The sequence below is a fragment of the Alosa alosa genome, chromosome 9, assembly GCF_017589495.1.
Source record: "Alosa alosa isolate M-15738 ecotype Scorff River chromosome 9, AALO_Geno_1.1, whole genome shotgun sequence".
NCBI classification, from domain to species: domain Eukaryota; kingdom Metazoa; phylum Chordata; class Actinopteri; order Clupeiformes; family Clupeidae; genus Alosa; species Alosa alosa.
The window spans coordinates 21,077,755-21,102,057 of record NC_063197.1 but is presented as its reverse complement, the minus strand read 5'-3'; the positions used below and the strand labels follow the sequence as shown (position 1 = coordinate 21,102,057).

General features: G+C 42.1%; 1 protein-coding gene across 1 annotated transcript in view; it reads left to right on the top strand.

Moving 5' to 3' along the window:
* Window positions 1-24,303, top strand: part of LOC125301043 (gamma-aminobutyric acid receptor subunit gamma-3) — a 119,482-nt gene that overhangs the window by 55,979 nt on the left and 39,200 nt on the right. Inside the window, exons 4-5 of the mRNA XM_048253297.1 lie at window positions 11,244-11,464; window positions 22,843-22,925. Coding sequence (XP_048109254.1) covers window positions 11,244-11,464; window positions 22,843-22,925 — 304 coding nt within the window. The remainder of the gene's footprint in view (window positions 1-11,243; window positions 11,465-22,842; window positions 22,926-24,303) is intronic.

The following is a 24,303-nucleotide window of genomic DNA, read 5'->3' as shown; positions in this document are numbered from 1 at the left end:
GCTGATTGGCCTCCACCCTGCGGGCTGAGGGAAACATTAGTGTATTGTCAGGTGCCAGACGCTAGAAAAATGTGGCGTCATCATCACGGTTTGAGGTTTTGTCTTGTCTAGTGTTTTTTTTTTTGGGTCTTTTACAGGGGCGGAGCTCGGGTATTGTGTGAGGGGGGGCGGAAGATGTTTGGCCCCCACTGATTGTTGCAGTAACCCGCACTGTCGCGTTGGCTTGCACTAGCGTAATTTCACCAACCTTTCCATTCACACATGTAATATGCAGTAGCCAATATATGTTTATTCCAGGAAAAATAAAAAATAAAGCCTTTGATCATAGCTCCCTATTCCGGTCAAACAAACAACAACTTTGCTCAACAACTTCAACTCATTTAGCATGTTAAAGGGACAACAACTATCCCATCCTTTTTAAAGAAAAGAAACGTAAATGAAAACAATATCCCATAGCCCTTGCCTAACAGAAAATGAGCGACTGTGAGCTCAAGAACGTTAAAAGTTGGCCCACTTTTAAGAATTTCTCAACAAAGGAAAAAACAGACACGTAGCTTTACAGGCCTAAAAGGACATGCACACTGCAAAAAACATTTAATCTATTTTGAGTTTAAGCATTCTCTCCTTCATGTTTGCAAATCTGTCAATAACTTTATCCTTATTGACCTCAATGTCTCTCTCGATACAGAGGAGCGCTAAGTCTGACAGCCGCGACTCACCCATGGTGGAGCGCAAGATGAGTTTCAGTCGGCTAAAACTTCTCTCTGCCTTCGCACTGCTAATTGGAATCGTCAAGTAAATACGATAAAGAATGGCAAGATTAGGAAAAGCCCGATCCATGTCGTTTGCGATGAGAAATGGGAGGATTCTGTGGGTGTTTAAATGCATGCACAGCTCACTGTACATTGCACAAAATGTAACAAATTCATTAACCACTTCGTCGGCATTGGATAGATCCTGTGAATAAAAGTCCGCAAGCGCTCTAACTTTTTCAGGCGCATCAGAGTAAAATGTTTCGGGTTCAGAGCAGCAAATTTTCCAGCCATTCTCTTGAAATCTGCAAATCGATGATCAAACTGAGAAACAAAGACGTCAAGTATGTAGTAAAACACATCGACTCTGAATCTGTCCCTGCTGTCTTCTAAAATCTCATCTGCGTGTTCATCTGAACACAAACGCTTTTTCTTACGAACTCTTCCCCTATCAAAATCGGTAGTTCCCTCACACAGTATAGCCAGCTCTCTGGCTGTGTTAAACAGACAAAAACTATGCCTAACCCAGCCTACATATATTTTTATTGAACATTTAAGTAGTAAACAATTCCGAATGGATATGTGGTCAATAAACTGTATTTAAAAAAAATAAAAAAATCCTACCAGTGGGGGGCCCCCCCTAGCGGCGAGGCCCCGGGTTGTTTCCTGTTTTCCATGTCATTTGGTTTTACTTCTTGTCCCTGTGTTTGAGTTCTTGTCAACCATGTGTTCCTTTGTTTATTTTGCCATGTGTCTTTGTTCCTTGTGTCTTGTCTCCGCCCCTCACCTGAGTCTTGTTTAGTTTCCTAATCAATAATGTTTTCTAAACAAAGTTTGGGAGGAGACCATAGCCACAGCCATCACTCACCCCACTTACGTTGGTAGGGAATAAAACCCTCCTTACTGCCCATCACGTCACGCTGGAGTTGCAAAGCCTCCCACCTCCTCCCCTGCTCCTCCATTTCACTATTAGCTCTAAGCTCTAAATTACCCCTTATCCATAGGGGGTGTCAGCGGACTCACATGTGTGATCCCCACTATTGGCATCCCACGACCATGGCCAGCTACCCAGCCAAACTTGCTATTCTCTCCACTTAGTCTATAAGCAATCCAATGGGTGAACTAGTGAATTAGTTGTTTAGCTTGGTTCTTGTGTGCATTGCGTTCACTTTGCCTTGTTGCTTTTGCCCTATCGTCTGTGTCCTTTGATTACCTTCCTGATGTATTTACAGTAAGTCCCTGTCTTTGTCATGATCCTTGCTTCATCATTGTGTTTTCTCATGGTTGCTGTGTTCCTGTGAATTCATTGTTGAGCATCTTGTCGTGCATTTGGGTCCGAACCCTAGTCTGCAGCTGTGACAGTTAATCATTCTAATATTGCCTGACATTCTAAGGCAGAATTTATTGTCATGACATGCATATGAAATCACATGTTGTCAGACACTGAGTTGTGCCTCGCAAAGCATGGTTAAATGCATTTGATGACATTAACATCACATTCAAAGAGGACTAAATAGAAACTGTTGATAAGGCTCGGCTCAAAAAAGCATGACACGACTTGGAAATTTAGGAGAAAACCCTTCAAGAAATTAAATTCATAGCTCCTCTTACTGCTTGGAGCAGAAGTTAACAATCCCATCTGTTCATTTAGCAGATCGTGCAGATGCCTTTCATCAAGCCCTGTCTTATACCCGGCACATCGTGGCGCCAGGCACGACACAACTGTGTTTGCTAGTTTGTGGCCAACACAGTTATCATTATGCTGCCAGGGGTGCACACTGTCTCACCCGAAAATGAACCTTGCGTCCAAATCGTTGAATGAACAGGTGTGACAATGGAAAAAACGAGGCGCAGGCGCATGATCCCAAATTGATATTTTGACGACTCTGAAAATGATATCGCCACTGACCAAGAAAACCTGGTCTAAAGTGAAATGTGCGGTATTACACTGTTATTTTGAGAGTGTACTGTCAAGAAGTCTAACTAGTCTGATGCACCTATGGCGAGACCTTAGCAACCAGTCCCTGGTGATGCATTGCAAAGACTGTGCTGTGCTTGAATGAATGTGCTTAGGATTCTTTGTCAGTCATTTGAATGTTATCGGGGTGAGCGTTGTTTTTTTTTCAGCCTATATGTTTTCGATTGTAATCCCTTGTCAGTCAGTACTGTGATTAGTGATCGTTTAGTGGTTGCCTACAAATTCAATAGCTAGCCTAGTACAGACTCATTGGTGTAATGGATGTTACACCTGAAATACACCTATAAATAAATAAACCGGATTAATTAAGAAAAGTAAGAACAACCCTTTTGAACCATGCGCCTGGTGTACTGATTACTACCACCGTCCAAATAGCAAAAGCGAACCCTATAAATGCACTAAACGCATGCAATTTTGATAGTCGAAATAGGTCAGTATGTGTACCCTATGGGAAACCCATAACTCAACAGTAACACGGCATAACATTACAGTGTTATCTGCACCGCACTCTGCCACAGGTTTATAAATGTATAGGCACTTCAGCTATAGTGCATCCAGTCATGAGAGGCCCACTGTATGTTTGGGGCATCATGCTCTAGGTTCCAGTATAACTAGCTTAGGCCAATGCACTGCCTCTTTAGTTCAACAGTGCATTGGATCTGCAGGAGCTGCAGCCTGTATATGCACACAGCACGGTTTGATTGGAAGCCTCTGTGGTTCCGTGTCAGTCAGGGGCTTCGGGGCCCTGGTATGGAGGACAGAAGGGGATGCCTCTGAGCTTGCCAGTTAAAGCAGAGTTAGATCTGTTTGGCTGGGGCTCGGGGTTTGCACGGGGCCAGGGGGGGGTTTGCTGCATGAGTTGCGCAGAGCCAACATTTATCTGGCAAAGCATCAACGCCTCACGGGGTGCCCTAGTTTAAATCGGGGTGTGTTCGTGCTCTCTCTGCCCCCCTCGCCAATGAGGGAGACACACAGAGAGAGAGACAGTTGATCAGAGAGAGAGCCTGCCTCTCTGACGTCATGCCTGCTGATAAACAAAGCCTTTGCAAGACAGAGAGAGAGAGAGAGAGAGCATGGGGAATCTATTTACCAGGGTTGAGAGAGAGGAGCAGACAGAGAGAATTGAGGGAGGAAGGAGAGGGGGAAAAGGAGAAGGAACAAAAAACATTGAGAAATAAAGTGCAAATGAGTGAGGAACAGATAGAGGCAGGGGAGAGGAATGAGAGATAGAGATAAAAAATGGAAAAAGAGGGTAAAAGATAGAGAGAAGTATGGAGAAGTATGGGGAGCGATGAGAGGGAGGGGGAGAGAGAGAGGGACTTAAGGTTCACCGTGAAATAGCCGAGTAAGCACTTTGCTCCTCACTTGAAAGAGGCTCTCGGAGTGGAGTTCTCTCCCGTGACTCCTGGGGTATTCCTACTGTAACATCAGACGCCATTCTCAATATCCCCCCTTCCTCTCCAGCTTAGCTGCTCTCTAAACTACAGGCATGCAGTAGCAACACATCCCCCTTTAGATAGAGAGCCATGGAGAGGAGTGAGGCTCTCTGTGATCTGACTGCCATAGCCTCTTCTGCAGTGTGGGACTGACACGCTGAAGCTGTGCTGCAGTGTTCCATCACCTATAGATTACAGTATTCATTCCATGTGTAATGTACAGATATGGATGATTATGAAGATGATTATATGATTATAAAGAAGAGTGGAGGATGTTTTCAAGAGGAAGCAACAGTGTTTTCTGTGGGAGACATTGTGTCTCCTTGTGAGGTTATATTACTTTATTACTTTACTTTTGTGAGTTTCATTACTTTCAGTGATAGATGAATGGAAAATATGGGGGAGAGGAACCTTATGTAGGAAAGATTTTTTATGTAGCCATTTTGAATGCATACTTTGAAGATGGTTTCTTTCAGCTTCAGTTTACCAAGATGAGGTTCTACAACCTGTCTCCTCAGGATGTCTTTTTGTCATCATGCATTTGTATTGTTTTTAGTTCATAATAACCAAACAAATCTGTCATAATCTTTGTCACGGTTAGAGGCACAAAACATACGTACAGCTATATACTTATACTGCCCTTAGCTACAAAAACACTTTGTAGACTTGCCCCCTCTCCCCCCTTCCCCTTCTCAGCCATCTGACGTCCCACTTTTACAGATGATGGATAGCACAAGGCCTTTAATTTACGTCATGTAGACCTCCACACACAAATCAAAAGCAAGCGCTGTGCATGGCACAGCAACATGGTGGTAGTGTTATGAGACGACATGTGTGGCCGCTGCTGCTTATTGACGTATCTTCCAAGTCAATCCATTCTGGCCTGCGTTGCAGCAGGCTTTGGGAAAGGTAAATCATTTATGAGCTCGCCTGGTCATCTCGGATGACAGGGAATCTGCTGGAAAATGATTCCTCTCACTCTGGAACTGGAGCTAAACCATTTACCGTAATGACAAATATCGCTTTTGGTCACAATAAAACCCTGTATAACGGAACATGTCACTCTGAAATAGAATTTTATAGTTGCAGGAAATCTCATTGTGCTGGGTTGGAGCAGAGTTTTATGGATGCAGGGAACATGGGGAAATTATGATTGCATCTCATTTTCACATTTGTTCTTAATTTCCCTATTTTTATTACAGTGGTGGTTTGTTTTTCGGAAATTGTTATGTTTCAGTCCATTATCATGCAGCTCTAAAGATAAAAATCTGCATATTGTTTTCTTGTTAAACTCTCTCGCATTCATTGTCAGTTTGATATTTACTGGTTTAATAAAGCCTTTGAAACTAGTATTTTTTTCATGCTGGGGAAGAAAATGGATTCCATACGCATTCTCAGCAGGGAACTTCCTGTTATATATAATAACCTGGAAATATATCTAAGTGTACACTGAATAGGTGGATTTGTCAGGGGATGTATAAATAATTATCTTGTTTAAAAAAACAGGTTATTTTTGGCGTATATCGTGCAGAGTGTGGGAAGATCTTGATGAGTTACATTTCTGTAAGTGCTGAGTAGCTGGTAAGTGCTTTACTGGTACTTGCTTATATTCTGTTGCATATTTAATGGACCGACACAGCCTCAGGTTGAGAATATGTATAAATATATTACTGATATTATAGTTTATTTCACTGCAACATAAAAGTGTGGCCTACAGTAGTCATCATTATGTTGCAGTAAATTAAATGGGCTTTAGGTAAAATACACTCTAAGAATGAGCATTCCACTAGGGACTGAACTAACAGAAAATCTATGGTTTAGGTAATTTTTGATGTTTCCTGTATCAACACATTCTCTGGTTATTGCAGTGCAGCCTCATTTCTAATGGACTCATGATTCAAGTCTGAACATTCAGGCGGAACAAAGAATTTGTGAATGAACGTTCAAATTAGGCCTTACTGAATACCCCAATGATATTGCCGAATAAATTCCTACACACTTCCTACACATTTTCTTTTAAAGAAAGCAGAAAAATATCCTCAGCTGATAAAGGCTTGGAAACAGTGAGATGCTGTGACTTGAATTTTGAAGAAATCGTGTGTCTCACATGGCCAGAAGTGCAGTCTTTCTAAATCGTTTGACATTGCTGTGTCCACAGGGATGACTGTGGTGAAGTATTCATGACCAGGGCAGAGGCATGTCTGGGAAGGTCCCCACGTTGGGGATGTCAGCTCCCGGTCACACGTCATGTGTTCACTTAGTGCCACAAAACTGGGCCGCCAGGCATGCTGGGAGAAATCGGTCAGACCCAGTGCTGTCTGCATGTGACCACCTCCTTTATGTGGCCCCCGCCCCCTCACTAGTTTTGTATCCTTCTTTATCCATTCAATTGTAGGCCTTTTTTTTTATTATTTAAAACCCAAGCATGTATATGAATTGTGCTATATTAACTGAAGCTAAAAGAAACCATCTTCAAAGCATGCATTCAAAATGGCTACAATAGCCATTTATAAACTTGCATTTCCTTTTCTTCACCCACAAAAGCAAATATACTGGAGAGAACTGTGACCTTATTGGCTTCAACTTTTTGAGGCTCAAAAACACAAATAATCAAAACATATTGTTTATTTGCACGCATGCTGTATCAGTCCGGAACAATCAGGCATGTGAGAAGCAGAGATATCACCTCATTGTGAAAACTAGGGCAGGTTTTTCAACTTTGGGTTTGTTCTTCGTTCAGAAGTTAAGACAAGAAAGTTGCAACGCTCTCTTCCGTAATGGAACTCCAGGGAGAGAACCTGAAGGTCAGCTCAGCATCATAAAACGCAGAAGAGCAGAACAGACTGTATTTGCTGCCTCCCTTCTTTATTTAAGCCAACGTCTGTGTATATCTGTGCCCAGCTGCAATGGCTTCAGCTCAAATTAGTTCTGTTTATCTTATTTCTTTGCACTTCTGTTTTTCCCCCTTTTTCCTCTCTCTCTCTCTCCACTGGATGCTTGTTTGACCTGGGGAGAAGTGCTGTCCTCATTCTCCTGTCCACCTTTTTTTTTACCTCTCACACAAAAGACTGTGATTAAGCTGTCATGACCTTATGACCACGGACTGCAGCCAAATTAAAACGGGTGGCAAAAAGATGCTGTTCGTTGATATAGAAAGGTTATGTGACGTCCGGTTTTAGGACACGTGGACAGAACAATATGTGTGACAGCGACTATTCATCCTGAAGGGCTATGACTGGACAACGGACAGAGAAACCACACACTGAAGGGCATTGTTTTGCTGTCTCATATGGTTTGAAGTATAAAAATACTCTGCAGTTCAATAATGTTTGCATCTGCCATTTTGGCATGGGAAAACATTGATTGCAAAGGATCAAAAAACATTCTGTAAACACAGCTCTGACAAGGTTGTCATAAGTCAGCAGCACTCCCTGATAGCAAAAGAGCAGCAATCAGAGCAGTTGGGACACGCTCACAGAGTATGTTCATTTGGAGTCACTGACTGGATGTACACTGACATCATCAGAGAATTTCCAGTGGTTGTAATTAGTCCTCTGAAATCCCTTCCAACATTTGGGTTTAATACAACTGAGGGGTCAACTCCCAGAGAGGCCAGACAGAGGGACTGGCAAGAGTAAATTAGCTGGACACTGTTTCAGGGCCCAGTCTAAACATCAAAGACTGCATGAATAATGAGACCATTAGTTGTCTGTACCTAGTATTACCATAAGGACACACGCGAGGACCTTTTCAGACGCATCCACACATTTTAATCGAATCGACCGGAAGTTCTAATCAGAGCGTACGCTTGAAATGGAAATTTTAATTGTCCTATTTATGTGCACATTCAGTTTTCAGGACTTAAACTGCCACATGAAATGTCAATCATTTTCCCTGAGGAAAATATGGAGGAATATTTTGTTTGGAGTTATAAATATGTTAACTTTGCCTTATTTGCCCTTATCTGCTGTTGGGAATTCCATTTTACTCCAATTAAAAGACATTTCTATAATCCACACATACACAAAATTGACATAGTAACAATGGACATGTTTGCAAAGTTATGGCTTAAGACAGTGGGGCCGATGAAGTCTTATGTCCATCTTTTGTTCCTTTAACATTTCTTATGAAGCAAAGCTTGAGGTTACTGTCATTGTTCTGACACTGACATTGCATGAAGTACTTACAGTATGTTGTGAAATACACCACAAATAGTGTTCCTCAAGCAACAGAAGGCCAAGCAAGTGACACCAAGAACTAGGTTGTTGCAAATACTGTATATACACTGTATTGTAGTCGGAGTAGACCCGTTGTGAAATACCTCAGAATCAGTAAGTGAGTTAGTGGTACAGACAAGGAATTGTGTAGTTCCAGCCGATGGTGTCACTCTAGCAATACAGACAAAATAGGCTAGACAATATGCAAAACACAACATATAGACAATACACAACGTGTAATAGGCCAGAAACAATACAAAATATACACAATATACAATAGACAATAAACAAAAACGCAGTCTTTAAATATAAATGGGTGAGACTGAGGAAGAGAATAATCCAGTTGAAGGTCTCAGCTTGGACAACAAAGTAGACCATAATGGTGTTCATTATCACAACTCTACACTAATGAAATCAATAAAACATTTTGAGACCAAGCTGCAAGTGATTTAATGAAGAAAAAATACACCCACTGCTGAAATTCATGTGGAATACCATTATTGGAACTTGTGTTGAGATGTCCTTGAGGCATAACCCTTAGAGAGAATAACCCTGAGCTCCCAAAATCCAAATAACCTATTTGCTTTTAAGGGGGTAGAGTAAAATGACTGTCCTTGGCATGCCATTTCTTCTGTCTTTCTTTCTTTCCTTCTTTCTTTCTTTCATTGTCTCTTTCGTTGTCTGTCCCTGACCTATCTTCAGTGCACGTTGGGTAGCAGACAAGCGGTATGCACTGAGACTCCTGTCGTCCAAATGTACGTTCAGCGGAAGAGTCCGGAACAGATGGCCCAGATCCCCGGCATGTTCCCGCTCTGGTAAAAGCTCAGTGTGATTAAGCCGGGGTCCTCTGCTAACAAGTCACTTCAGGATGGCGGAGACCTGGTGCCTGAGCGTGATACATTATTAACAGCCACTCCGGGCTCCTCTTGTCTCCTCTCCCCTCCCACAACGTGCCTCTTTGGGGGTATTTCACAAAGCAGGATGGATGTGGCATAGAGTTTCAGTGGCCTCTAGCCAGGCACCATTCTGCTAATCTGTGAAATTGGTATGATCGGATGGACACTGTAACCCGCTAAATCCTCAAATGGATTCAAGGCCTGGGAAAATACTTGTGTGGTGCATTATTTCATTTTTTTGCTCTTTTTTTTTTTTTACTCTGGGTCTTCCCTTCTCAAACGCGTAATCCCTGTTACAGCAACGCAAAGCTAATCCTGACCTCTGTCCAAATCAGCGCACTTGGCTGGGATCCACCTCCGAAATCCTGAATGAAAAGATTCTGTTAAAGCAACACTTCTCTGACGTGGCCAGGCAGAGGCTGGCGGAGCATGTGTATGCGTCCCACAGCGACTCACAAAGTTCACAGTGAGAATAGGGATACAGCCGGCGACGAAACAAATCCCTTAAACCACATCTACAGATCCCTTTTATCCATTTTAGGATAGAACAGAGAACAGACTTATCCTAAATCTGATCGGTTTCAGTACAGCAGAAGCAACTATATATGGCTAATTATGTAATATGAATTCATAATATGTCAATTGTGCATAATCAGGTGGGAAGATTGTATTGTAGGAAAAATATGTACGCGGTCAGTGTTAAACCACATGTTTATGTGGATTACACGCCAAGAGGTTGCATCTACATGTACCTAACCTCGTAAACCAGACTCTTCAATTCGCTTCTCTTCGTGCAAAGAGTCTGGCCAGGCGTTTGGTAATGACATATGTTAACCTGGGGGGACGCAACGATAATGATAGACTTGCAACTTACAGTGAACGTAGTGCTCTCAGCCACACCCTTTGTTTGCTGGTTGGTTGGTGGTTCGCTGGTTTGGTTTTCTACACGAGAAATCCGTGGAAAGCACATCTGTGTCAGTCTACGACTGAAGCGAAATTAAATTGAGCGGAAGTACGTAGACGGGCGGAGACAGGCTAGCATCAACCTGCTTTGACCTTACTCAACTTCATTACTTTACTTAGTGGTGTTGCTAACAATCTTTTCAGATGCAGTTTAGTTATTTAGATCCAGCAGACTGGGTTCTACATGTCAAAATGGTCAATACTGCTCATGCAATAAATAGAACCAATGAGCATTGAATTGGTTTTACTAACACTGGCTTTCAACTCTACATACAACTCAACATCAGGGAATGTTCCATAAAAATTATCGTTTGAGAGTTGTAAATGTAGAACTGGGGTAATGGAGGATTCCCCTGTCAATGATACAGATTTGAACAGATTTGATGCCTTATTTTACTGCTCTTGGGTGCAAGTGTCACTGACACACATTGGCACACCTATGCACATTCAGTGATGTTTGTCACTGGCCCGTGATGTCTGACCTGAACTAATTGCAGTGATTCAGGAAATGATGGATCCTAAACACATTCTGATTTGGTACTTAGCAGACCTCGCTCTTATAAGCACTGGAGCAGATGCCTGTGTTTGGAAATGGATGGGTTTGAAATCCATGGATTTGATTTTCACCACCATGCTCCTCACTCGTTGAGAGCTTGCCCTGTCATCTCTTATTAGTGCTGCCTGATTTCTGTAACAGTGTTGTGAACAAATAAGAGCTGAGGGTTACCCAGGAATGCCTGAACATATTACCTGAAAATATGAGGATTTTGTCCAGGCATTTTGGCAGGTAATCAATAGAAATTACTGTTTTTATTCCAAGCGAGACAGTGCACCAGTTTGACACCTCAGTGTGCTTGGTGATGCACTGGACTTTTATATGGTTTGCTCTGTGTATCGGCATGGAGTTTTTAATGCAGATCCAGGCAGTACTACCTGTCTTGCCACTAACAATGAGCACTCCATTCATTGATTCTTTTTTTCCTTTTGTGATTCTGTTGCAGGAGTACCAAATCGACATAATTTTCGCCCAGACGTGGACAGACAGTCGACTAAGATACAACAGCACAATGAAAATATTGACTCTGAACAGCAACATGGTGGGTCTGATCTGGCTGCCTGACACCATATTCAGGAACTCAAAGAATGCAGACTCTCACTGGATTACCACACCCAATCAGCTCCTTAGAATATGGAATGATGGAAAGATCCTCTACACGCTGAGGTAAATTTGACGTGTGTGTGTGTGTGTGTGTGTGTGTGTGTGTGTGTGTGTTTGTGTTCCTGTGTGCCTGTGTGTGTGTGTGTGTGTGTGTGTGTGTGTGCATGTGCATGCATGCGTCAGTGTGTCTGATTTAAGTTATCATTGTTTTTATTACTGAGCTAGAATATTGTAGTTGAATATTACAAGATAAAAGTGAGATATAGTTGCGTATGCTAACCACAGACCATTACTCACAAACAATACAATGTATTTGAAACTTTGTGAAAGCGTTGTTCAATATTCTTTAAAAGCAGCAACATTCTACAAATGTAACTGTTGTTTCCAAAACTTTTGAAAGAAAACATTAGGATAAATGATCATTCAGAAGCGATTTCACATGAGGACTACATTTATAATTAGGGGATATTAACACATTAGAGGTGACATTTGGAGACGAGATGCAAACTAAAAAAACTACAAATGGCCCTTAATGAGACATCTGGGACGTCTGTTCTCAGGACCGGCCCTTTCTGAGCTCTTAATCTGTCGCCTTGACTGTTGGTGTGACTGATCCTCTTGAGAACACAAAAGGGGTCTGCTTAATTGGATTGTTTTAATATCCAAATGAAAAAAGTAATCAGATGGCACTTTTTTGAAAGAATATCAATGACCATTTCAGTGACAAGCTCTTTTGTCCATGAAGGCCCTCTTCTTTTACCTCACCCTCTTAATGTTGTCAGTTAAAGTTAAAATTAGACAAACTTGCTAAAACAAATCAAAGTGTTCAACAACAGTAAAGTTGTCCCTGTCACAGCTGTTAATAACTTTGATATCAGAATGTCACTAAAGATTCCCTCGTGGGGTATATGAGCACAGGTGTCAACCTCCTGACAGCTTTGGCCATTATAAAGTTTGACAGATCTCGACTCTGTTCTGAGCCTTTGTGGAAGCCATTAAAAAACACCGGCTCCATGGGAAGCGCTTTCCTTTTTGGCTGCAGGATAAACAAATCTTCAATCATCTTTTTGCTGAAATGCCTTTGGTGGAAAAGAGTCCCAGATTTGTTGCCAGAGATTGCTCCTGGCCTCGGGTGAACTGGCAGATTGTGGTAGCGCTTAGACATGTGAAATGTGACTTCATCGTGGCCTCTGTATGCCATGGATCAGCGAAGAGCCCTGTCATCGTGACACAGCCACTGAGTTAAGATGGGGAAAGTTTAGCACAAACAAGGCCGCTTAAAGTTCAGCCAGTCTAATGTGTCGCCTGATCTTATTCATCAGCCTCATAAATAAACACACATTTTTTGTACATGCTGTGACAGACAGGGACAACTTCACTGGAGCGCAAGGGGCCGAACGTGTTTTTGGGAATGGTCCAGAGGGAGAGGGCACTGTTAACTCATTGAGTGCCAAAAACGTAATATTACGTTTTTCCTTCCCATGCGTTGAGTGGCAAAAACGTAATATTATGTTTTTAGCTTTTTTTTTTAAATTACGAAACTAGACACTCTAACACATCTTATATGTGATTTTGGGAACTCTGTGATGAATGGAAATGAAATATACGACGATCGAAAACTCACAATCATTTTATCATAAGACATTTTATCATAACTCGGTTGCCGCTTTGGGTCGAATCAGTGACGCATGCATGTCAGGTCAAAACCAGGCCATTTTCATGGGTCTATCACTAGGTGGCAGTCTCGACAGGTCTCGCTGATCACTTCCCGGAAAGTTTACAGGCAACACTTCATATTTCATGAAAGACGTTATATCTCCATTTCTAGAAAAAAAACTGCGATTTTGATGAAAACTAGCCACTGTTTATCTTAGGATTTCTTAGGAACAAAGGCGTGTAGAAATACACGGTTTGCACCCACTGAGAGCTTAAAGTCTCACCTTTTAAACGAGCCATTGTATGTGTTCATAGCTATAACACAGAATATGCTGTGGCTGTACAAAAATCATCAACAATGGTCTAGATTGCTGGCCCTCTAGTAGCCTGGTCCTTACCGCCTGTGACTACATTTCTCTTCGTCATATAGTCTGGAACAAAGTAATAATAATCTGTCTCCGTAATGGGCGGATGCTTATTTTCAGGTTTAGAATCATTGGAGTTCCCTTAACCAATCAGCAACATTTGGTAATGACGTATGCAGTGCGCCGGAGTTCAGGCTTTTACGCTTCCCACTTCTGCTCTCAGTAGTAAACAGACTGCTGGCTAGTATGCAGGCTACCTGACCGCCAGGGCAGTCTCTTCGTAGTGGATATATCTCTAACTTGCGCCAGCCACAGACCTAGAGTTGTATACCAAAAGCGTCACATCGCCGAGATTATATCAGCTCTTGTCACACGCCAGTTTTCCCTCTTATCTCTTCTCGCCGCTTATCAGACGATTGTTGTTCTACGCAGCCCGGTGACTTCGTCAGAGCTTACTTTGTTCTCCACGGGCTGTTCAGACTACACTCTCGGATAAATTGGATTGTACTGACGACCTACGTGTTATTTAATCTGAAGCTTGCTCAGTTAAACTAACAGTTGTTCGGCATAAAACAAAGCACCTTGAGCCACGCTCGGTGACTGGCTAACATTACTGTCCACAAGCACGGTAGCCTCGCCTGGAGCCCAGCTCGGCCACAGGCTAGCCTCTGTCAAACACAAACATGGAGCGGTTTACCTTGAGCCCAGCTCGGTAACCGCTAGTCCCAGTCAAGCACAATCACAGCAGCCTTGCCTTGAGCTCCGCTCGGTAACCGGCTAGCTCACATCAAGACACACCGCCTCGCCTTGAGCCCCACTCGGTAGGGTAGCTAGTAGCTAACATTCCATTCCTTAAGTAGGCCTATGCCGCATTGATTTTGTTAAGGTAATTTGAGAGTAGCGGGGAGAATAACGAGCAGCAAACGTTTATTTGAAAACATGATAAGTAGTGATGCACGTAGTACACTTGTGCGTTTAGGTTTAGCCATCACCATCTGATAAATCAAACTTTTCCCAAAGCCAGTTGGAAGGAGAGTTATATGTCCTTGCCATTTATAAAATTGACAAGACAAGCCTCTTGCTCCTGCTTTAATTGTGTGATGCCCTCGAGAGTTGCAACAACTTCGCGGATAGCTTCTAGCGTCTCTTCCTCCGTCGCCATTGTTGCTGTGCTGTTGAACTACAAGCTTCGCTGGACTACAAGCAACTCGGCAGGCAAGTTCCGTGTCATCACTCAACTGTTCGCTGATTGCCGCGGTCGTACGCGAACCGCATAATGTGGGTTGGGCCAGACTACGTGCGAGGCTGAAATCAAATTTTGGCCGGAAGTATGTAGGATGGTAACACCAGGCTAGCACTCTAGGACAAAGCTTCCGAAAACAGCTTGGCATTCAATGAGTTAAGTCACTCAGATTCACAGCCACAAATTCAAAACCATTCATCATGCCTGCTATCTGGACAACTCCCAGGCTTATCAGAAGCAGAGTTGATAACTACGCAAGATTTGCACATACACCTTGTTTACCATCTTTAAATCATCCCCAAAAGTACCAGTGATGGGACGGGCAGACATAGCAGTGAAATCACTGGGAGACATACAGGTCTTAAAACTAAACTGATATTCATCTTAATTTCTTGTGAAAAACTAACTTAACATTAGTTATAAACTTCATTCAACTTATTTCCTGTGATCCTCTCAATGCACATATGAATTGAGGCTGGTTCTGTAGTCCATGCTTCAGGATATCTGTTTCACAGTAGCATAATGCTTTGACATTGAGCATATTGCCTATCCTGTCACCACCACCCGTTAGGGGCGAGCAAGGCCCTCTTAATGTGTTGTAACCATTATTGTTAACTTTACAGGAGGTCCTCATTTTGTAGATAACTGTATAGTGTATAGTGCAAGTTTTGTCTATGTTGTTTTTTGTTGTTGCTGCTGTGAGACAGTATGTAAATAATATCGCAGACATGCATAATGAAAGCAGATGTGAAGGCAGTTGGCGCCAGCGGCTGTTTTCTTCATAAATAAAGTTTGTGTATATGTAACGGATGCCAGCTAGCTTAGCTGTGCTTGTGGAACGTTGGTAAACCTCACTCCCCGATGCCTCAATAGTGCTGCTGGCATGCGAGCCAGTAGCCTGGGCTATTGGCTCAATTGTTAGCGCGCTCGCCTCCCGATCCGAGGTGCTGCTGTTTCGCGGGTTCGAGTCCAGGCGTGTGCAGGGCTGAATCACGCAGGTTCAACACAACACAGGTTACATTGGTGCCGTGACCCGGATCGGGAGTGAGGTTTAGGGGGGTGAGTGTAACGGATGCCAGCTAGCTCAGCTGTGCTTGTGGAACGTTGGTAAACCTCACTCCCCGACGCCTCAAGAGTGCTGCTGGCATGCGAGCCAGTAGCCTGGGCTATTTTTTTTTTCTTTTTCGCATGTCCAAATTTCCGTAAAGGATTCCCGGGACACTGAAAGACCGGGGTACACGAAACTTGGTGGGCATGTAACCCCATATGGATAGCATGGAACCATCGTTTTTCGTTTTGATCTGTAGCCCCCCCGCTGGACTGGACCCCCCGAAAGGAGGGTAGGGCAGACACAGTTTTCTGTGAATATCTCGAAAACTGTAGGGTTTAGAAGGACCTTTTTTTTTGTATGTTGATCTCAAGGGGCCATGTCAACCCATTCCATAACCACTCATTTCATGTATAGCGCCACCTAGTTAAACACAAAAAAGTAAAAATGAGGTGTTGTAATCGCAGGTATCTGTGACCTAACATAGTCAAAACTGCTCGAAATTGGAAGTGTAGGATAATTATGACACCCTCTGAATGCACGCCAAGTTTTGTGGAATTCCGTTCATGGGGGGCCACACAATAAATTAATTTATGTTACTATACACCAACTGGCCTGTAGGTGGCCGGAGACAGTTTAAAATAATTTATGTGTACATTTAGTGACCATACACCAACAAGGATTCCCGGGACACTGAAACTTAGTGGGCATGTAACCCCACATGGATAGCATGGAACCATCGTTTTTCGTTTTGATCTGTAGCCCCCCCGCTGGACTGGACCCCCCGAAAGGAGGGTAGGGCAGACACAGTTTTCTGTGAATATTCTGAGAACCGTAGGGCCTAGGATGACCAATTGTTTCCGTATGTTTGCCTCCAGGGGTCATGTTAACCCATTCCATGTGCACACATGTGCATAAACAGATACACACGCACACACATACATTCACAGTAATCATATGTATGACACATACTCACACAGTAGACATATGTACGCATGCATGCACATGCACAAACACACATACGCAGACAAACACACAAGCACGCACACACACACACCCACACACATAAACATAAACGTGTGCACGCACACATGCACACAATTCAAGAATTTCTCAGAATTATGAACAGGCAAGATGGGGGTGGGGTGTATAAAATCAATTTTACATGTGAAATCTATGAACTAATCATGTTTTGGTACTTGTTGTCTAGCAGATACCAGTGAGAACTGAGTGTGGATAATGCAATTTAGTGAGACAGTTAGAATCATATAGGCCTTTCAGCGTGATTTATTTTTGTGAAAAAAATGTGCTGGACTGGGCGGCGGTCATATTTTGTACCGCTCTGCGGTACATCTAGTTTACATATATTGCCATATATCACATTTTTGTATGGGGTGGACCTTCCTCAGTCACCTTTCCTGGAGTGCCTGGATTCGTTTTCCTTCTCACGATTGAGTGGCCTGTGCACAGAGGGGATGGGCGTGTCGAGTGTGGGGCTTAAAGAAGCAGCGTGAATCAGGGCGCTGTATGAGTTGAAATTGTATGTATTTCCAAAAACCCTATTTCTTAACGGAATGTGGCAAAATAATTGTTTTTTCTCGATTATACTATTTTTGTGATTGTTTGGAGCCAAAACTGAGATTAAAATTTTGAAATGTGAAATTCGATTAATTGCACAGCCCTACTGTATATTAACAAAGATATTATTGGCATGTCTATGGTATGTTTTTTGTTGGTTTGTTGGTTTGTGTGTCAATAAGCAGGGTTATTAAAGAAAAATATTGGTCCAATTTTTGTGAAACTTGGTGGAATAGTGTAGCATTTTGTATTGCATTTTGAGCATATCTGACCCAGCAGGGAAACGCTCTATGAATTAAGTTTTACTTTCACTAACATTATGAGATACTGCATTTGGCTCAGACAGAGGTCGGCACACTCCAAATGCCTCTCTAGTTCTAGCTGAAAAATATTTTAATCCTTCTCCATCTTAGGAGCACATGCACAACCTAGAACACTGAGATTCCCTCAAAAAGAGCAGGAGAAACATGCACCTGTTTCATGAGGATCACTGAAATGTCTCCTATAGCTAACACCAGCCATTGAAGCCAGAGGCGCTATATACAGTAAGCCATAGAAGGTGTAGCTCATTGTTTCACTACCCAAGAGTGGGATTAGATAGTGAGGGGTGGGCCTTGAAATTACTTATTTACCATACATGCACGTTTATATAAAACACGGACAGACACATTTACGTTTATATAAAAAAAATACTGAATTCTGAACAGCACACACATAGATGTCTGCTATGTTTATATAACAGGGCACACACATAAAAAGATTCAGTCCATAATTTTAAGTTAATAATCAGTGTTCCATATCAATATAGTCTGTAGTGGTAGCCATGGCAACAATGGGAAGTAGTGTTCACAGCTAATTGATTGATGAGATTGATGTGTGTCATTGCATTCACATCAGTAAGAAGAACAGTAGCAAAAACAAGTGTATGGATTTGTTTACTGTGCTATAAGCAAGCTAGCATCCCTCCACCACGCTCATTATGGAGTCATCCTATCTCCATTCCATCAATTATTTTTGTATGCTGAGACACCTTTATGGTAATGTTCTCTTACGTATTATTTATGCTGTACTTTGACTCCGACTCAATGTTTCATAAGAAATTAGCTGTAAGCTTCTTTATAGTATCTGTGTTGTATACTCAGTAAAATAAAAAGTTAAAAACGTGGCAGACATATCTAAAAATAAAAAATAAAATCCATTGCGGTCTTCTGTCTGTCTGCATGTTGCCCCAAGCTCAAACAACAATGCCAAAACTCTAGCTCTTAAAAAGATGCATTCCATACTTTCTCCCAAGGTTGACACTGATGAAGGCCCTTGTCAAAAGCCGCCTTACACTGACAACCACTGCAAACAAAAATCTTGTTCTGTGTTGGTTAACAGAAAGCCAAATCACAAGAAAAAATAGATACTTTTAAAAAAGAGTGAAACTCACCTCCAGCGTAAGGAATGTATTTTTGGCGGAGTGCGTCTTGGTTAATTTATTTCTTTGAGCGAGACTTAAGACAGTGGCCTATTTGGTGCTCCAGCCTGTTTCCTGAGAAGCAGGGGATGCAAATCTGCTATTTGGACCAGGGGAGATTTCACAGCCGAGCAGAGCAACTTTGTCATCCTGTCTCCAACGCTCTGCCAAGCATTTCCTTGGCAACAGGAAGGCCCCGCATTCAGGCTCACAGGCAAGTTCATGACAGTCCAATCAGGAACAAACAGTATTAAAAAAAACAGCGACCCACCACCACCACTACTACCACAAACACACACACACACACACACATACACACACCTCAGTACAGAGGCACATTAGGAATCAATATTCATGGGCTCTGCAGTCCCACCAGTGGTAGTTGATGATTAAGGGGGGCAGTGAAATGCCATGCTCCAGATTAATTGCTCTCGTTGGCGTTGTTGTCAGCTCGGATAAACAATGGAGGCTATTCAGGTGATGAGGATGCTCCCTCGCGCCAGGGCTCTGTACACTCTCATCTTAGATTGTCTGTACAGATATCCTCATAATTTATTCCCTGGCGTTAGTCACTGTCTTAACACCTGATGTTGATTTATTGTTACCTTCCACCAAGGAGATTATGTTTATTAGTTATTATGTTTTTTGTTGTTAAGCTAAAGAAAATAGAGCACATAACTCCAGTTCTCAGGTCTTGGCACTGGTTCCCAGTTTAGATTCCTAGACAGTGTAGCTTATGCCAAGCATAACCAATCCTCCTCTGTCGTAACAGCACATTAAATTACTATTGTGTGATAATGTGCTAGCCTGGATGCTAGACGAATTTAGCCCCGCCCACAACATTTGAGGTCGGGAAGTTCGGTCTGGACTTGTTCTTTTGTGGAGCAACTATGCCCGAACCAGAGCTGTTCAGAGTCACAGTTCGGACCAGAACTCCTGAACGGTTTTGTTGAGAGCTGAAAATGAAATTGTGTTTGACAGAAGACAGATGTACAGATGTAGGTTGCTAGTGACAAAACATCAGCTTTCAGCATGGTACGATGTCTTTGTAAGTGACATTTAAATAAAAAGTGTTTCATTCTTCCTGGTTGTTCCTTACAAAAACGCTGTTTGCTAAAAGGTAGACATTTAGATTTCGCTATCACGTCTGTTGTACAAGATATTTACAGCGCAATAACCAGAAAAAAATGTTAAGGCATTTGTGGAGAAGAAGGCATTTGGAGAAGAAGAACCCCTGTATCAGTTGAAACACGCACCATAATCATATCCCAATGGAGCAGTATCAGACTCAAATTCTGACTAGAATTGAGTATAACGACGTCAGGCTAATAATGAAATAACTTTGAACGTGAACTTGTTATTGGTTTGTTTGTTTGTGTCTGTAAGCACGGTTATGCAAAAACTACTGGACCCATTTTTATTCAACTTGGTGGAATGGTGTAGCATGGGCCAAAGAGGAACCCGTGACATTTTGGAGCAGATCTGAGCCAGGGAACAGCTATGTGAATTAAGTTTCACTTTCACTAGCATTGCAAGATTGGGTGGAGGACAGGATGCTCCAAGAGTCTTTGTAGTTTGGATTTAAACTCACTTCGAAATAGTTCTGAGAAAAACCTCTCCGTTGCTCTCAACATTGTGTGTAACATGCTGTTTTGTACAGTCAGGCTGTGATGTGACTTTCCTTGTCGCAGTCAAAGGCATTTCCCTGTGATGCAGTCACTGGCCTACATCTGTGCTCCCCGTCTCACGGGACTGGAGCGCGATGTTGTGGGGTGTGAGGTGAGGCACAGGTGTGTGTGGGGAATACACAAAACCAATCTCCGTCCTCCGTCAGACATAAGCCAACAAATGAGAACTGTCTCGGATACTTACCCTCTCATTCCTATCCTGTTTGACTCGCCGTGTCTCCCAAAGTGATGTAGTTCTCAAACAGAGCTGTCCCAGGGCCTCTGTCTAGTGTGTTCTGCAAACAGCGATATATTTGTTAGACGTCTGTGCAGAGGTTGTATCAGCCCTCTGAAGGCTGCCAAGAGGTTCTGTTTTAGTTTTTTTGCACCATGCCCTTCACCTCTTGTAATGTGCAGGTCTTGTTGTGCTCTAGTGGAAAATTGGGTTTTGGAGTGGTTTAGGTTTGGACAGACATGCCAAGTTACATCTGTTATGATTTGTACTGTGTACTTTTTCCAAGTTTGAACAATTTGAGCCCAGAAACTTTCCTATGAAACTAAGGAAACTTTCCCTCTTCATTAAGCAAGCGGTAAGATACTGTACATTGTTCACTAACTCTCACTCTCCATATTGTATCTCTAACATCTGTTCTGAGCATCATTTAATTATACGTTTTGTTTGGGATGTTTAAAAGAAGATTGAAAAAAGAAGAAAAATGCTTTGCAAAGCTCCAAATGATCCACAAAATGTAATAGTATGTAACAACGGCCCTTAGCTATTCTAAAATCCAAAAATCAGTGTAACCTACGGCCTCTCGGGGCTTATTGCTTAAGAGCATTATTACAATGTACTAACAGCCATGTCATGTAGTGTGTCCAGGAATGAAAATTAGCACCTGCCAAATGGTGGTAAAATACGAAAGTAGCTGGTAGATTTCAGACTCAAAGTAATGTTACTTGGTGTTTTAAGCCCCCAACATCGTTTACAGGGCAGCGCTGCATGGAAGGCACTAGGGTTAGGCAAGGGTTAGGGTTAACGTTAGGGTTAGGTGCCTTGAAGTTGACGGTCGCAATGCTCCCTTGAAGTCAACGGTGGGGGCTTAAAACACCATTTAGCCAAAGTAATCATTTCCTATTGAGTGGATGGTGAATTTGATCAAAAATCTGCCAGTGCACATACACGTTTCCAAAATGTAATCCACCTCTGAGTATGTCCCTGATGATAACATTTCTATGAATCTGTTGTAGGGTTTCATGATTGTTCTCAAATGTATACGCCCATGATTAATCTTCAGTAAAGAGAGCAATACAGTATATTCCAATATTAAGTCACAACTTGTGCTATAATTACAATCAATTCTTTAGTTGCTCAATTTTGGAAACCCTCACACATTCTATTTTATCCTATTTTAGCAATCTAAAACGCATAGTCACTAGCGAATACCTTAATTAGATTTAGTGGATTGTCCAGTCCACATTGGGAGTGGTTTTGTTATCAAACGTTATCAAACGTCAGGCAGATGGCGCAACAAGGCGTTCCTATGTTTCTTAATCAGTCATGAGTGTGTTTTGGGCATAACATAATTTACATCAATGAGGATGATGACAGTGACAGTGTGTCTTCAGCTGTGCTTCATATGCATCTTTCGCTATAGACCATGTTTTTCTTGGTCAGTGGCGTAATGCTGTTTAGATGGTGTAAGATAGCGATTTTTAGATAATGCGCCACCTTAGGTCGTTAATTGCCACACCCTTGGGCGCAAAGCTGAATAAAAGTGAAATGCATGGCACAAAACTTGAGTGTAAAATAGTAATAAACTTTGCATCGGGATGATAATCCGCTTTGCGCCAGGTTTTGCGTTGTGAAAATAGGGCCCTCTGTGTCTCTCTCTCTCTCTCTTTCTATTTTTCATTCTCTCTTTCTGTTTGTCTCTCTCTCTTTCTTTCTTTTTCTCATTCTCTCTGTCTGTCTCTCTCTCTCTCTCTCTCTCTCTCTCTCCCTCCCACATTCTGCAACAATTGGTGAAACACACAGCCACACACACATACACATGCACACAGACACAAAAATGATACATATCAGTGATATTAGGACCCATTTTGGACTCCAAATAATACTTGAAATATACATTTCAGGCCCTCTGTTGGCCTGCCTATTTTCTATAACTGTCTGTAATATAAGAAGTATATTCTCCTGGGGACGTTACACATCAGGTATATTTGCGATAACTGTCCTTAATCATAATCAGATATTATATATTGGGCACCAACAAATCAGGCTTAGTGTGCATTAAATGCTCCTAATGTGATCGGTTATTACATTTTCAGCTTTATGACATGATGGGCCTCTTACAAGCCCTGTGACTGCACTGTGTGAGGTAGGTAGTAGCCTAACTCATGGAGCTGTTTTTCTGTGTCTCTCTAGGCTCACCATCAACGCTGAGTGCCAGCTTCAGCTGCACAACTTCCCCATGGATGCCCACTCCTGCCCCCTCATCTTCTCCAGCTGTGAGTTCCGCTCGAGCCCTTTCATCATCTCTGCCTCTTTCTCTGCAACAAATACAAAAATACGTCAAGCGTATCAAAGATGCATTCATCATGGTGTCTGCTGGATAAGCAAACTTTGGCTGGTGTGGAGTTTGGGTTGTTTGCAGTTGAAGAGATCCGAGAACGTATTACCATATACATAAAATGTCATAGTAAAGAGAGTTTCCTTTGCTTCTGTGTGTGAGAGGAGAATGTGGAGGTGCAGATATGTTTTGATGTTATGTTATTGCTAGTGTTTTACAAATGATATATTTTTAAGAGGTTTTAACAATACTTCATTGAGGATCAAAGAAAGAATAAGTTAAAAATAACATCAAACACTGTGGGGTTTTTTTAGTAAGTAGACATGCCATTGTCAACTCAGATAAAAAGAAATATTACATATGTTTTCACAGGTTATTAGATAGGTTTACTTGCAAGAATTGGATTTATACTGTATGTGTGCTGCTGTGCTTGTGCTTGACTACCTGATCAGATCCTATCAAAACAACAGAAATAAGGAAGTAAATATAGACTATATTTGACCAGCTCATCTGCAGGAGCAAAATGTGACAGATAGTGTGGACCACTGAAGTGAAGTCATAGGTGCTTTGATCTGTGCCTTGGACTCTCAGCTTTAAAGCATATATGTATTTATATTGCCGTCTTATTTATATTGCATTGTTAAGAAGGTGTGGTGTTTTTCTGTTTATGAAGGTTCAGGTTGAAGAAAGATGCTAGTCTTTTTTTCTTCAAATGTCAAATGTAGTGGAAGCAGTGGAATGAACTGTTGTTCTGCATGATGTTGTGTATAGCTAATTTCAAATGATTCACTTCTTTTTCAGGTAGGTCGACTCAAATTTAAACATTTGCATCATAGGCAAGTGCCTTTAATGCTATAAGCTAAAGTTAACTGAAAGAACAGAGCTAATCTAAGTTTGTCTGTTAGAAACCAATGAAATACCGTGACTGAATCGTTAAGCCATTTTACTATCTACTGTTGGAGCTGTTGCATTCTCCCCTGTGCTTCCTAAGCTGGTCAAATAGCAAGTGATCACTTACTAGCAACTGGTCCAATAGTCACTGCCTTTAATTAAATGATTTATAAACAGCAGAGGGAATTAACAGAATGTGGGAGGCTGCAGATGCAGTGAAGTTTTCTCATCCATCACAGCAAATTCAAATCCAATTTACATTTAAGCCTGGCAAAACAACCAATAGCATGGTTAACAGACTGGTAGAGGGGCTGTAGTGGATTTCTATTGTACCTCCCCAAAGTAAAACATACAGCCAAGATGGCGTGACAGGGCAGGTGGCGGAAAATCAGTTGCTTTATGCTGCTGGCATTAGTTCATTTCGA